The following is a 14,635-nucleotide window of genomic DNA, read 5'->3' on the forward strand; positions in this document are numbered from 1 at the left end:
CCATGGTAATTATGTCTAATCATGGCTTTCTACTATCATGCATTGTAATTCTATCAATCATGTTAGGGGCCTACTAAAAGGAATGACAGAATGGAATGCCCATAGACTTTGACAGGGGAAGAGAATGCCCATAGACTATAATGAAGCCAAACGGAATGCCCATAGAGTATAATGGGAAGCATAGTATCAGATATTTTGTAGGCAAATCTGAAAAATATATCAACTTATCCTTTACCACAGATCTTCCCCATGTATAGTAACATCTTTTACAATTGAAATAACTTTGGATTTTTCCTGTTTTCTATGGAATGACAGGTGAATAGCACAATGGAATGCCCATAGAGTATAATGGGAAGAAAGATGGGCCTTGGAGTCGAGAACCATATGACACATCAAATAAATCTTTAGCAGGCATACTCTCAAAGCACAGTAGCATTGATCTAAATTGAGATTAGGTGGGATTATCATTATTTTCTGTGGAATGACAAGTGTGAATGACACCAAGAATGCCCATAGACTATATTGAATGCCCATAGAGTATAATGGGAAGCATAGTATCAGATAATTTGTAGGCAAATCTGAAAAATATATCAACTTATCCTTTACCACAGATTTTCCCCGTGTATAGTAACATCATTTACAATTGAAATAACTTTGGATTTTCCCTGTTTTCTATGGAATGACAAGGGTGAATGACACCAAGAATGCCCATAGAGTATAATGGGAAGAAAGATGGGCCATGGAGTCGACACTTCAAATAAATCTAAATCTAATAAATTATAGTCTATGGGCATTCTTAGTGTCATTCACACTTGTCATTCCATAGAAAATAATAATAATCCCACCTAATCTCAATTTGGAACGTTGCTAATGTGCTTGGAGAGTATGCCTGCTAAAGATTTATTTGATGTGCCATATGGTTCTCGACTCCAAGGCCCATCTTTCTTCCCATTATACTCTATGGGCATTCTTGGTGTAATTCACCCTTGTCATTCCATAGAAAACAGGAAAAATCCAAAGTTATTTCAATTGTAAAAGATGTTACTATACACGGGGAAGATCTGTGGTAAAGGATAAGTTGATATATGTTTCAGATTTGCCTACAAAATATCTGATACTATGCTTCCCATTATACTCTATGGGCATTCCGTTTGGCTTCATTATAGCCTATGGGCATTCTCTTCCCCTGTCAAAGTCTATGGGCATTCCTTTCTGTCATTCCTTTTAGTGTCATGTTATTCACATATATATGAAGGACAGAACAGAAATGGACTGAGCTTTTCAGGGAGATATACAAATTGTATATCTCCTTTATATTTCTCCTTTTTTATTTTTTCACCTGCCTCAGTCCTCGCCTCATGCCAGTCTGCCTCTTTCCGGATGTCCTGAGTGAGGCACCCGTGCTCACAGCCTCACGTCCTCCAGTGAAGCCCGTGCCGTGTGACATGTCACGCTATGCGCGCGGGGGCCGGGGGAGGAGCTAACTTTATGATGCGATCGTGCAGATCGCATAGGACAATACGTTATGGCATTGCCGTATGCGGCCGCTGCCATAACGTATTATTCTATGCAATCCGATAGGCAATTTTCTGCGGGCAGCGGGCTCAAGGGGCAGATGCTCTGGGCCCCACAACCTTGATTGGGCCTGGGGCAGGTGCCCTCTTTGCCCTGCGTTAAAGACGGCCCTGGAAATGTGTGAAGTAAAGGAGAACTAGGAGGTGAGTGAAAATCACTAATTTTCATAGTTGGAGCCGACGTGCGACAATTAAACTGTCACACGCCGGCTCAATAGATCGGGAAGTGAGCGAACACATAACATCGCTCGCTCACTTCTCGATCGTCTCCTTGCTGAGATTGGTGGCTGTCACTCACGGCTCCCTGCAGGGATTCCCCCCTCTCCGATCCTCCGGCGCTGAGTGGAGGAGGCGGGCACAGCTGGCTCTGCCTCTAAATAGGCAGAGCCCACTGTCACTCATGCAGCTGGGTGGACCTCGACAGTAATGTCGGGATCCGTCCCGGCTGTGGCGGTCTCAGTATACCGTTGTTGTTTTAAACAGATTGTGGAATGGTTACAACCTCTTTCTGGACCCGCTCACACATGCTAGTATACTTATAGTGCCATTTGTAACTTTAAGCACCTGTGTTCTTATTGGGAACATTCCCCTTAATTATGATGTGGTCTCCTATTGTTAACGTTTCCCTTAATTATGGTGTGGTTTCCAGTGCAGGAAATGAGAGCAAATAGGGAACACACTGAAAGAAAAACATGACAGAGCTTCTAACCCTTCCACAATATATTCGAACAAATACATTTTGGATATAGTTTTGCTTAATCTAATTTATTCTGTGTTACCTAGCCACCCTACAATGCAGTAAACAAATATAGCACTCAAATGCCTTTTAAATGAATCTGCATTTACCTATCATGTGTTCTTGTACATTTTTAAAATGTTCTAATGTACCTGGGCATTGATAGAAGGAATCCATTTCAGCTATGTTTTCTTCAGGAATGAGCCATATCTTTTTCAGCTCGTAAAGGAAAGTTCTCAGCAGGCTGATATGAAAGTTAATATATAGCATAATAAATTGCGCAGGTTAAATGTGCACCAAAAAAAGAGATAATATGAGTCAGAGAGTATGAATGCGGTCACATATGTATTAAATCAACTGCAACACAATGAACTGATGACATTAAATGTTAATCTGTGATAAGCAGGCAGTTTTGTATGGTGTAGCAAACAACAAAATATGCAATGCAAACAAAATACTAAATTATAGCATATATTAACGCTTTGGTGCTTGGTAACCTAAAACATTTTTACTAAAGGGTTTTTCATTTTTAAGGTAGAGTCTTGTCAAAGGATATGTGAAAAGATAGCACGGCTGTGTGAGTGGAGCCCCGCACAGCCGCATTGAATTAAAAATGAACACAAGTCTGCGGGTAGAACTTTGTGATTCAGATATGTGGGGTGTCGGGGGTGATGATCTGACCATATATTATCTTACACTTCAAATATGGATTTAACATAATAAATGGTCCCAAAGGTAAACTTAGTTTTGACACTAGACAAAAACAACAAGACACAAATGAATATCCCATTGAAAGAGAAAATAACAAAGCCAGCTTTTGGTGTAATATTCACCTTCAATCCAGAGATCTCCCCTGCAGTACTTTTTTCTGCTGCTAGATGTTCCTAGTCTGATGGCCAGCATCATTCAACCCACTTCTCTGAGCCCAGGTCTTTCTGGACCTGCCCCAGTTAGTGGTTGGGCAGTGAAAGGAGAAGCAGCACCATGATGAGTTCATTACTCTGTCACTCTGTTTGCCCTTCCTATCAGCATTCCTCTGGTCAGCACATGAACAGATTGCCTCCTTGTGCAACTTCTTCCCGTCATACTCCAGCTCTACTGTACAGGAACTGGTAGAGGTTGATACCAAGTCAATTTCATGTACTTACACTGCTTGCATTTAAAAATACATTTAATGATGCATTGATCATTACAGGGTGGCATTAATGTAGGCAATGCATCTGCCTAGAATTTAGCATTTAAGTAAAAGTTGACATGAGCTTCAGAGCCCTCTAGATAATAATAAGGGATTCATTTATTTAATTGCCTTTGCTGCCTGCTGATTTGAAGCCACCAAGCAGATTCAAACTTTTAGTTTCCAAATGTCATTTTCTAGGGCAGATTTACATCCATTTGGAGCAGTAGTAGTTATCAGTGGTGGTGCTTTAATAAGGGAGGCTAAAAATATCTGGGTATTGCTGGAATATAGTCCTGATGCATCATTTATGTTCTGTAGTCATAATTACCCCTTTGAATTCCTACACTTGAAAGTTCCTATAGACATTCAAAGTAAACCTTTCCTTAGAGAAAAATAGTGGCTGCCATTGATGACCTGCTTCTGAAAATGCTAGTTGGCCTGGCTGCCTCTGGCTTCAGAACCTTCTGAGTCACTAATCTGTAATATATAAATTTGTGTTTTCTAAGCACCCCTCAGCCCATAACATAGTTTTCTTACTAGTTGATCTTACTAGTAGATCTGTTCTTTTCCCTCTTTCTCTGATAGGGTGACAACACTATTTGTTCTGCAGTGAAATTCCACAGCAGTGGTGTTTCCCAGTTGACTGAGCAGTTTTAGTGCTCATTCACATGGGAGTGCACATCTGTACAGCATGCATGTCTATGCAGAGACCTGCTCCTGGAAGGGAGCTACACACCATGCAGGTCCAGATGGACGCACACTGTCTGCGTGTAGCTGCGTACAGCCATGGGAAGGAGCCCTTAGGTGTGGACATGTAGAACTGCAACAGATTTGTTTCTTTTAAAAAATGGTTTAAGCCATATAAATAAAATCTAAGCATTGTTAGCAGCTGTGTCAGTGTTAAATGGTTTGTCCCAACACCTATGACACTTTTTTGGAAAGCTTGGCCTGTTAAAAGAAGTGGAAAGATAACAGGTAGATAACTTGGCCTGTTAAAAGAAGTGGAAAGACAACTGGTAAAGCAACAGGGGTGTGCAGAAAAACAAAAACGGCTGTGTTTATTCTATTAAAAGACTGTATCATATATGTTTTTTTTATTTTGCCCATATTTTTACTTTAATAGTTTTATTCTGGCAGGAAATCCATAAATGTCATTTTTATGTGTTAAAAATAAATATACACATGTGTAAAAAGGATACAATAGGCATGCTGTCATACAAAATTTTGGGAAAAGATTCACTGATCACGTGTTTATCACGATCCCACCTTGCTCCTTCCATGTAGAGGCCATTGATATATGTGCCTTCAGACTGTAATAAGAACAGAAACTTGTCAATATGGCAAAATACTACACTAAAACTAAACTAAAACCAAACAGCATAATTAAGCTTTTTAAAATGACAAAAGTGTTACCGGTGATGAGTCAATAATATTCACATTGTCATGATCAGTTATTTGAAACTGGAGGCCTAGCAAGTCTATAGGAATCTTGTATTTTCTGGCATAGTTTTGCAGTGCTCCAGTCAGAAAAGACTGCGTAAAGTAAAAGCCAGAGATCCAGAAAACTTTTGGTGTTCCCCTTTCAATCCACTCCTAAAAGACAAAATAAACAGAATCTCACAATTTGACAATAATAAGCTTTAAAGGCTAAAGTTCTCCAAAACCAATCTCAAGAAGCATGGCTTTGCCTTGCAAGTTTCCATTCATCTTTATAGAGACCTTCAGATTTCAGATGACCTTACTACCTAGCTTGACCTGCAAAGTATCCAATTAAGACAGTCAAGATTGTGTCAGATTGGAATCTTGAACTTAGAAAGGGTAATCCCCTGCTAAGGAAATAGCCACTTGTAAGAACCTTTGGAGAGTGCCTGGAGTCTACCCAAATCAAAGAGATTTCTGATGGAGTAAGACTCATCCAAAGGTTTTCATCACATTTTGTGACGGTTCATAAGATTAATAAATATTTTATATAATTTCTATAAAGTTCTTATTTTACAAATACACAATGAATACAGTGTGCTATCATGGTTCATTGTGTGTAGTGGGCTATAATATTAAGAAACTCTAACACTATACATATAGACTGAGGATATGGACTGCTTCATTTTTACTGTAATAGAAGAGGGAGGATGTGTTCCTTCATTGAGTCATTCAGCTCACTCATTCAAATGTGTGTGTAACCTAAAATCCTCAGAACCAATTTTCAAGGGACTTTTCAGGTGCTACAGTGATAGGCTGTACACGTTTATACATACATAAAAATCTAAAAACAATACCCACATACAGCTTGGGGAATTAATGAGTGTTTGTCAAGGCTCAGGATGTTTGAGTTACATGATTTTAAATTAGTTGCTACCGCATTGTACTACCCTTGAAAGTTCCATCCGTTAACTGCATGTATATTACACCTATAATTATAAGGAAATATTGTAAATGTACTCTCACACTGCAAAGAGTGGTAAACATCAGGAGATGAAGCTGACATTAAATTGAATAGAATGAATAAAAGGGATTTTTTTTATGAAATATGATAAACATGTGTAATCTACCAATGTACCACCTGAAAAGCTGCTTTCAAATTTGCCCAGTTCTGTTGGTCATTTACTATTAGTGATGTGGTAAATTGACCAAGTGGGCTGGTGTGTGCTCAGATTTAAAATAAACTAAGATACTGTTGTGTTTTTGTGGCAGAACTTTATTGAAATGTCACAAGTGACATTTTATTCATTTCTATGGGCACAGTGGTGTGCATGGGCCGTCATATTGACTGCTACCTGACTTAAAGAAATTAGTATGTATATACCAACTATATAATGATAATTAAGCATATGATAATAATAATAATAATAATCATATAATAAAATAATCATATAATCATAGATATACACTGATAATCATTGATACACTTAAGGAGTCATATCAAAATTACTAAAAAAAATAGATTCATAATAATGTAACAATAACTAAAAATGCATACTTGCTGCAAATACACTATAGTTTCCATCTAACCTAACACATTGCAAGTTATGTGTAATGCAAGTCTTCCAGCTTTTGTAACTTGTATGATTCTTGATGATATTGAGGTTGGACACAACAAGAAAATAAAATTAAAAATAATTGTAAGTATACTGAGCACATTCTGTGCCAGAACAGCAATGGTTAACAGTGAATTTCCAGGCAGCATCTGGCTCCACATAGCTCCTGGAAGGTAGGCATAGTACAGTTTGAAGAAGGATTTAGATGACTCACACCACAGTAAACTTGTAATTTACTTCTGCTCCTGAGAAGATTGTAGCTTTCTGTCACCCACCATCCCTTGGCAGCGTTCATTAGAAGGGTTTGATGTGTAAACACTGTATTAAATTATTGCCCAGACAACTCAGATATCCTAAACCAAATAATGTCTCACTACAGTAAAGCTAACAGCAAACATTTCCCATTGCAGGAATAGGATGAGGCATACGTCTTCCAAAATGAGGGTGTTTTCAGCTGTTGCTACAGAGATTCTTAATTCACATGGAAGGGTTTATACGCTAGAGATCACAAAGCTGCTTTACTTTTCATAAAATTTAGATCTTTTCTAAGAGTTTCTATCACCAAGTTTTCTGTTTATGCACATGTAAGCACTTCTGCAGCAAAGACACTTTACTTTCGTTTCAAATTGATTTTCACGGTACAGATGACATTCTTGGCAGTTCCTGCTAAGAGCTAACCTTGAAAAATCTCAGTCTTTGTAACAGATCTGCTATGTAGCCACCTAAAGGCTTCAAGGAAGGATATGATCTAGCTGACCACACAGTAGGAACCTACAAGCAAAAGAATAAAAAAATATTAGACATTTTGGAATGGCCCAAAAAAAAAGCACACACACATTTCATGCCACTGCGAACCTATGAAAAAGAGAAAGACTATTTTTAAATGAGATCAAAGGCAAAACATCTTGTGAGGGCTTTAGTCTGGGTCTCAAAGAATCTCCAAATGTAACTTGCACTTTCTAAAGAATATAGTAATTAAGGTACACTTGATTTTGTTACGTTTTACGAAACATCTAGAAATATTACCGTATATACTCGAGTATAAGCCGTCCCGAATATAAGCCGAGGTACCTAATTTTAGCCAAAAAAACTGGGAAAAAGTATTAGCCTAAGCAGCACACCAAAAAATTTACCTTTTGTCTTGCCTCCTAAAAATAGTAGTTTACTTCATGTTCTGTAGCCTCATAACTGTATATCTGCAGTGTGAGATCATCTAAGGCACTGTTCATCTGTCTGTTAGTCTTGTTAGGTTTTATGTGATATTTGGTGATATCACTCCTGCACTGCCCACTGTTCTCCTTGCTTGATATTACCTCCAAACTCAAAGAGTGCCCTCCTCTCTTTGCAGTGACCTTAAAGTGAATATCTTCACACCAAGTTCACTATGTGGACCATTTATGTATTTATACATGATGATCATACCCCCCTTAATTGCCTCTTCGCAAAAGAGAACTAATTCAGTTTAGCCCATCTTTACTCATAGCTGAGCTCCTCAATGACTCTTATCAATTTAGTTTCCCTTCTCTGCACTCTCTCCAGTTCAACACCCATTTTGTGAACCAGTGCCCAAAAGGGAACTACATATTCCAGATGAGGTCTTATTCCTATTTTTTGTTAATTTCTCTCACATAATTAGTTGTTCAAATTAATCAAAGGGTTTGCCTAACTAAGGAAAAAACATACTCTTTGAGTATATCAATGGGTATGAAAGTACCGGTAATAGACTCTGTGGTTTCCAGAGAGAAAATTATATTGAGGATTGTATGCAAGCCTACAATGCATAAAGGCATTCTACATATTTGTAATGTTAAAGCATTTTTACAGTTTTTAAATGTTTACAGTTAATACATTTAATTACAGAACACATTCAAAACAATTGTTTTCTATGCATGAATTTTAACACTGCAGTTCTCCAAATTGATGATTTGGTTACTTAAAGTCAGGGAAGGGAAGCCTTTTACTGTCCTGGATGTGTTTTTGCACCAAAAAACAGCCCCTTGTTATATAGGAATATGGCATTTAATATCGAGGAGTCGAGGAACCCTAGCCCTTCATACAAATGGACAAACAAGTAAAGTTACAAAAAGTATTTCCTTCTTGGCTTACATTTCCAAGTAACTTTAGCCTAAGCAGTCAAATCTGGTAAAATATGGCTATGTTTGACAAAATGTATTTGAAGACGAAATCTTCTTGTTTCAGCAAAATAACTCCACCCATCGCTAAAAAAGTTGTGGTGAAATGTTTTAATTGGTTATCAAATGCAATTACTGGAGTTGATTTCTCAGAATTTGAAACTCCTTTGTACTATATTGACCTAATTTACTGGAGAAATCATGTTAATTTTCAATATGAGTTTTCACTTTGCAAAGTAAATTTACACTTATCTCAGGAAATCAAGTGAAAAAAAATAAAAAATAAATGAGTACAATACTTTTCTGATACAATAACAAAAATGATTCCATGCAAGGAGCGCCATGTGGAATTTGCCAACACTTTGGGGTCTTGTCCTACAAGCATCATGTGTAGGGACCATTCCCCTTGCACTACCTTCCAGAGTGGGGCTCCTGCTCATCCTAGCAAACTTCTGGTAATTTAGGGAATGGAACAATAGGCAAACACACATAATAATGTTGTGGTGCAAAGCCTTATGTGTGCACCACATTATCATGACAAAAACACCATTGTTTAGGCTTTACTAAAATTGAAATAAGAGTACCTAGTTGATGGTGATGCATTTCATACATCATGATATGCACCTTGTCGTTAAAGCATGCTTGCCTATTGGCCTAGTCTCTCAGTGATCTCTGATAATCAAAGATGGGCAGAAAACCTACACTTATAGAGTACTAGAAGAAAGGACTAAGCATCCCTTTACTAGTTTGCTTCTTTCAATGATCCACCACAGGAATTCATCCTGTGAAGTGTCTGAAAGTTTTTACTTCAAGAGATTATCAGCTCCAAGACAATTTACTGACAAACATATATCTGCATTTCTGGGTCAGGTGACACCTCTCAACTGCCTTGTGAACATCGTGGGAAAAAATGGGATCCTGACAGAGCTTCAAACACACATGGGCTGGCATGTCAGTGGTCATCCCAACAGAAAAATGTAGTGGAACTCTTGTTAGGATCCACAGAGTGGCATGCCATAGGTTCATATAGCTCCACCTCAAGTGAATAAGCCCAATCTAAAACTTAATCTGCATTTAGCATCTCTATTATTTGGACAAATAAACTAAAACCTTTGTGCTTAGTTACCACTCATTCTTTATTAGTACAAATTAAAGGAGCACTATAATGAAAAATATTGTATTCTGGTAACTGTATGTTGAGTGCCAGTGCTAGGCAATGCCACGACGGTGTAGTTTGGAAACTATGGCACCTAGGACTCTCAGCCAGAGGGGCTGAGAGGGTCCAGGGTGTAAACCATTTTATAAGGAAGAACCTGGCTTTTCAGATTCTTCCAGGTTTTCAGAATTGTAGCTGGGATCTGGAGATTTCTTAGAGCTCTGGGTGGGATGAAATCTCCAGTCCTGGGGCTAGGTGTTGCCAATGACCAGCCCGGACTTATCAGGTGGCTGAGAGCAGCCTCATTAGGAATCTGGACCAGAGCTCGAGGGAGGAGTTGGGTGTGTGTGTGTGCAGGAGGCACACAGCCACAAGCAGACTCGGGTGCATGCTGGACGCAGGGGAGGCTGGGAGAGGTCATGAAGGTCAGTGACCCAAGGAACCTGTTGGGCACACTGCTGAGAGAGCAGTGTGAGTGCTCATGAGAGGTGAGCAGTGTGAGTATCACAAACAGGTGTGCTGAGACACGTGGAGCTGAGGAAAGCTACTGAGGACTGCATATGCTTAGGAAAAGGGGATTATTATAAGAAGTGCATGAACTGTTCTGTTTCATTTATGTTGAAGATGAATAAAGACTGTCCTTTGTATGCTCAAGTCAGCTTCAGGAGTGGTCACTTAGCACTCACCAATGGGCTACATTCCCCAAACTACCACAGTGGTTAATACCTGTAATTACAGTATTCAGTATATAAATTGCTTTTTTATTTCACATGTTTATACTATATTTTTCTCTGCATTTCTCCGGGGGTTGGAACAAATCATTTAAAGCTGCTGAAGGTTCTTAAAACTGTCAGCTTTTCTTCATTGGTATGAGCTCCCCCCCCCCAAAAACAAAAACATGTCCATCTAAGACTATTTATGCAATAGAACAGGGTAACAATTCTGCTGTGAGATTTCACTGCAGAACAAACAGCGTTATCATCCTGTGAAAGGAAATGGAAAAATAACTGGTTTACTGGCAGGATCAACAGGTAATAAAATTGTAATTCAGAAAAACAGAAAAATTATCTGCTAGTGACAGACTGCAACATATATGTTATTTTGCATTTGCCCATAGTTCCACATTAAGTTTTAAGAATTATAGAAAGAATACAAACTAGGAAGTAGCCCTTCAGACTAAATTTATTTATATTGTTTCTTAGAAACAAATTGATAAAATTAACCATGTGGTTTCCATTTAATTAAAGGTTAGATTTTTCATGACATTGTATTATAGACTATTTTTTATTTCTTTATGGGTAATAGATCCCACTGTATATTTCTGTGGGTGTAATGGAGAAGATACAAATCTGGAGGGCCTTTGATACAGAAAGAGGTAACAATATGTGTTTAAAACATAATTACCAAGTAGACATGGCTGTCTCAGGGGAATGTGAAATGAGGAAGCCGAAGTGTGAAAAAGATTCTTTGCAATGTGGAGACAGAAAGATGAGTAATGAGAATCCTAATGCACTATGACAGCACTTGCATATTAATCCCTATGGGTGAGCCATATTTTAAGATACCCTTACTATAGCACACAAATGACTTACTTTACCAACAGTCATGCTATTGAGCAAATCATCAAGTTCATTTGACATCGCAGATAGACCAGAAATGGCTTTGTTTAAATCTTGCAGGCTCATGCGAATGGTAGAGGTCAATCGGTTAAATCTCAATAACTCGTGAACCAGCACTGTATTCATAGATTCTGTGTACTGAGTAGGATAAAGTCTCTGGAAGAAAGAAAAAGCCAATTGTACTTTAGAAAGGTGCAGAAAAGGTCTTACAGATGCTCAAAACTTTTCATTTACAAAACTGCATACAGAAATTTGTAATACTGCTTTGTTTCTTGGATTAGTGATACATGAATACCATGACTTCAATAATACATCAATTACAACTTTTCCTTCTTGTATTTTTTTTATTTAAAAGTGTAACTATAGGAAAAATAAAAAGTGACTTATATGATGCAGTCTGTCAATAGCAATAGCACAGCAGTTTTTTTTGTTTTTCTAAATCCCACCATTAACATGGTTTTGTTACCTATTGATCCTGCCATTATATTTCCTCTTCCGGTAACAGACCAACCTATCCAGTCAAAGTGACAATTACAATTACAGTGTCAGTTTCAGCTGCTAAATGGTCAGAGTAGCTGTCAATCAACCATCCGGGGGCACTGGCTGCAATAGATTAGTTGAGACCACAGGGTGACCACTGTCCTGAAGCAGTGGGAGCTGTTGGCCACTCTATTAAGGAAGGCCTCAGAGAGAGCAGAAACTAGCAGGATCAATAGGTATTTATAAAACATTTACTCACACAAATTTAAATACCTTGCATTACTACATTTACAAGGCAAAAATGAGCAATTTACACAAGCTGCTGTGGCCTTACTGGCCTTACACTTGCTGTGTATTTTCATTGTGTAGGCATTGTAATATTTACCAAGAATATATTTCTATGTGATTCCCATGTTCTTGAATTTATTTCATATAGATGCTGGCATCTTGAGCAGACATTTCAGCCAATATGTTTAAGACAAATTGCTATGGTAAAAATTGCTTTCTGTCCCAGTGATAGTTGTCAGACCAAAGAGGAAATTAGTGGAAATTTTACATCATCAATAAAAAAACCAGAGTGACTAATAGAGGACCCTTACTATTCCTTATGCCATACCTGTGAATGGAAGGTGTTGTTAGCTGTTTATTGAGTCATGTTACAGTACTCTAGCCATCCTTAGATAGCAGCTGTGAAAACTCTGTGTTAATAGCAATCTCTGTCTATGTTCAGATACAAAGACTTTAGTCATCTTTTCCTGATTGGCTGGATTATTTTTCACTAAAAGTAAAAAGAAATCCAGCCAATGAACAGATATAGTATGATGGTAGAGCATAAGGGTTAGCAAGGGCCCCAAGTATATTGGGGAAGGGTATAATCAGTTTGATAACGACTTGATGTGTTATCTGTTACTTCCTTTAACAGGGTGACAATGTCTTGTGACAATGTCTTAGATGGACCTGTACATTAAAAATGCAATTTAAGTAAGTGACAGACAAATTAATGCCTGATTCTAGCTAACAATTTTTAATCAGGTGCAGCAACAGTTTTTTTGCCATTGGAAATTAATAGAAGTTGACCGTTGTAAGCACCCTTAGCAGCGTTATTTGGTTTGTTACATTGGTAACTGTCACTTGGCCTGTTAAAGGAAGTGGAAAAATAACAAGTCTACTGTTGGTATTAACAAGTAATAAAACTATATTATGGGGGAATTCGGGGAAAAATATTATGTTAATGCTATTGACAGATTGCATGTAATTCTTTATTTTTTTTAATGGTTTACATTTAGTGTCTGCCCCTGTGAAATGCTATATCAAATTTAAATGATGAGACCTGAATGTATGATCAATAATTTTTGAGTTTACAGTATCACACTTTTTTTTATAGCAGCTGATGAATATTCTCCAGTGGTTAGGTATTTCTTTGGTGATAAAAATTCTACCATGTAGAACAGTGCACTAGCGAGTAGAGCGTGGAACGTCTATTTCTATTTAACAGAATCCATTATTTTGGCCTTGTCCCAATGTAGCCTTGTTGTGTCCTGTGCACCACCCTTTCTCTTTCAATAATGCCCAAAAGTGTCCTAGCTGAACGGAGACCATAGCAGTGCCCTTGTGCATGACATTAGTTAGATTTTAGACAACACACACAGAAACCTTTAAATATATCATATTAATGACTGAAAATCTGACAAGGCTCTGAAAATAATATTTCTCTATAACAATGTTTCATACACATTCCAAGAAACACATAATGGGTACCTTGACTTCCTCTATATTAAAATCCTCTGGTATTTTTGACAGAATGTCATCTATAAGTTCGTGGACGACTTCAGATGTTGATTTTCCACCTCCACTTGTCTAGACAGTAGACAGATGACATTGCAAAGTTATATAAAGATACCACTTTGTAACAGAGTGGTTAGGAATCACATTTTTTCAGTGCCTCGGTTCCAGAGATTTGACTTAGTGCAGTTCAAAATAAAGTAAGTTTCGACTCTATTTTTAATAAAAGCAGCGGAACCCCCACTATCTGAAAGCTACATTCCTCCTAGCGTAGTGAAACATTTTTAACAGGAGCAAAACTCTATCATGAAAGCAAAGGGACAAGTCCATTTAGCTGCCTTTAAATTGCTATTTTTTTAGGAGAATAGAGTGAATCTGGAAGGATGGGGGAGCATATGCAGCTACAATGAAATGTATTCTTTGTTATAACGCAAAATAATGCTCTAGGAGCATCAACATATCATGTCATCAATTACACATTCGATTTGGAGAGAACACAGATAGAGACAAATGTTATTGATTTTAGCAAGTTTTTAAAAGGTAACATAAAATAATACGTACATACATTACGATGAATTTGTGATTCAATCAAAGACTATTACATATTTTATTAGCTACCAGACATTTTGTTGCTTTAATATGTATGAGTCTTAAAATGTAAAAGTCTTACATTAAAACAGCTCCTAGTGTTTTTTGTACTTGGAAAAAGGTGCATGCCTATTTTTGCCACCCATTGCTTTCCCCTGAGATAAGACACATTTGCATAGAATGATCTATGCTTTTATGCCCCTTAACTTTCACTAAATATGGCACAGAAAGAGGCACACAATTGATATGGTGGTAGTAACCATATACAACGTGGTTAGCTTCCAGAGATGGCAGGTAAGCTGAATATGCTGGCCACTGTAGAGTAGGAACCATATTAATATCATTAGATGAAATAT

General features: G+C 37.7%; 1 protein-coding gene across 1 annotated transcript in view; it reads right to left on the reverse strand.

Moving 5' to 3' along the window:
- LOC108784922 (dynein heavy chain 3, axonemal-like) overlaps positions 1-14,635 on the reverse strand; it is an 899,093-nt gene that overhangs the window by 1,442 nt on the left and 883,016 nt on the right. The window contains exons 74-79 of the mRNA XM_018553871.1: positions 13,668-13,766; positions 11,403-11,585; positions 7,201-7,293; positions 4,901-5,080; positions 4,687-4,797; positions 2,463-2,520 (exon numbers count right to left, since the gene is read on the reverse strand). Coding sequence (XP_018409373.1) covers positions 2,463-2,520; positions 4,687-4,797; positions 4,901-5,080; positions 7,201-7,293; positions 11,403-11,585; positions 13,668-13,766 — 724 coding nt within the window. The remainder of the gene's footprint in view (positions 1-2,462; positions 2,521-4,686; positions 4,798-4,900; positions 5,081-7,200; positions 7,294-11,402; positions 11,586-13,667; positions 13,767-14,635) is intronic.

Source organism: Nanorana parkeri, unplaced genomic scaffold (assembly GCF_000935625.1).
Source record: "Nanorana parkeri isolate BGI_ZX_2015 unplaced genomic scaffold, ASM93562v1 scaffold132, whole genome shotgun sequence".
Classification (NCBI taxonomy): domain Eukaryota; kingdom Metazoa; phylum Chordata; class Amphibia; order Anura; family Dicroglossidae; genus Nanorana; species Nanorana parkeri.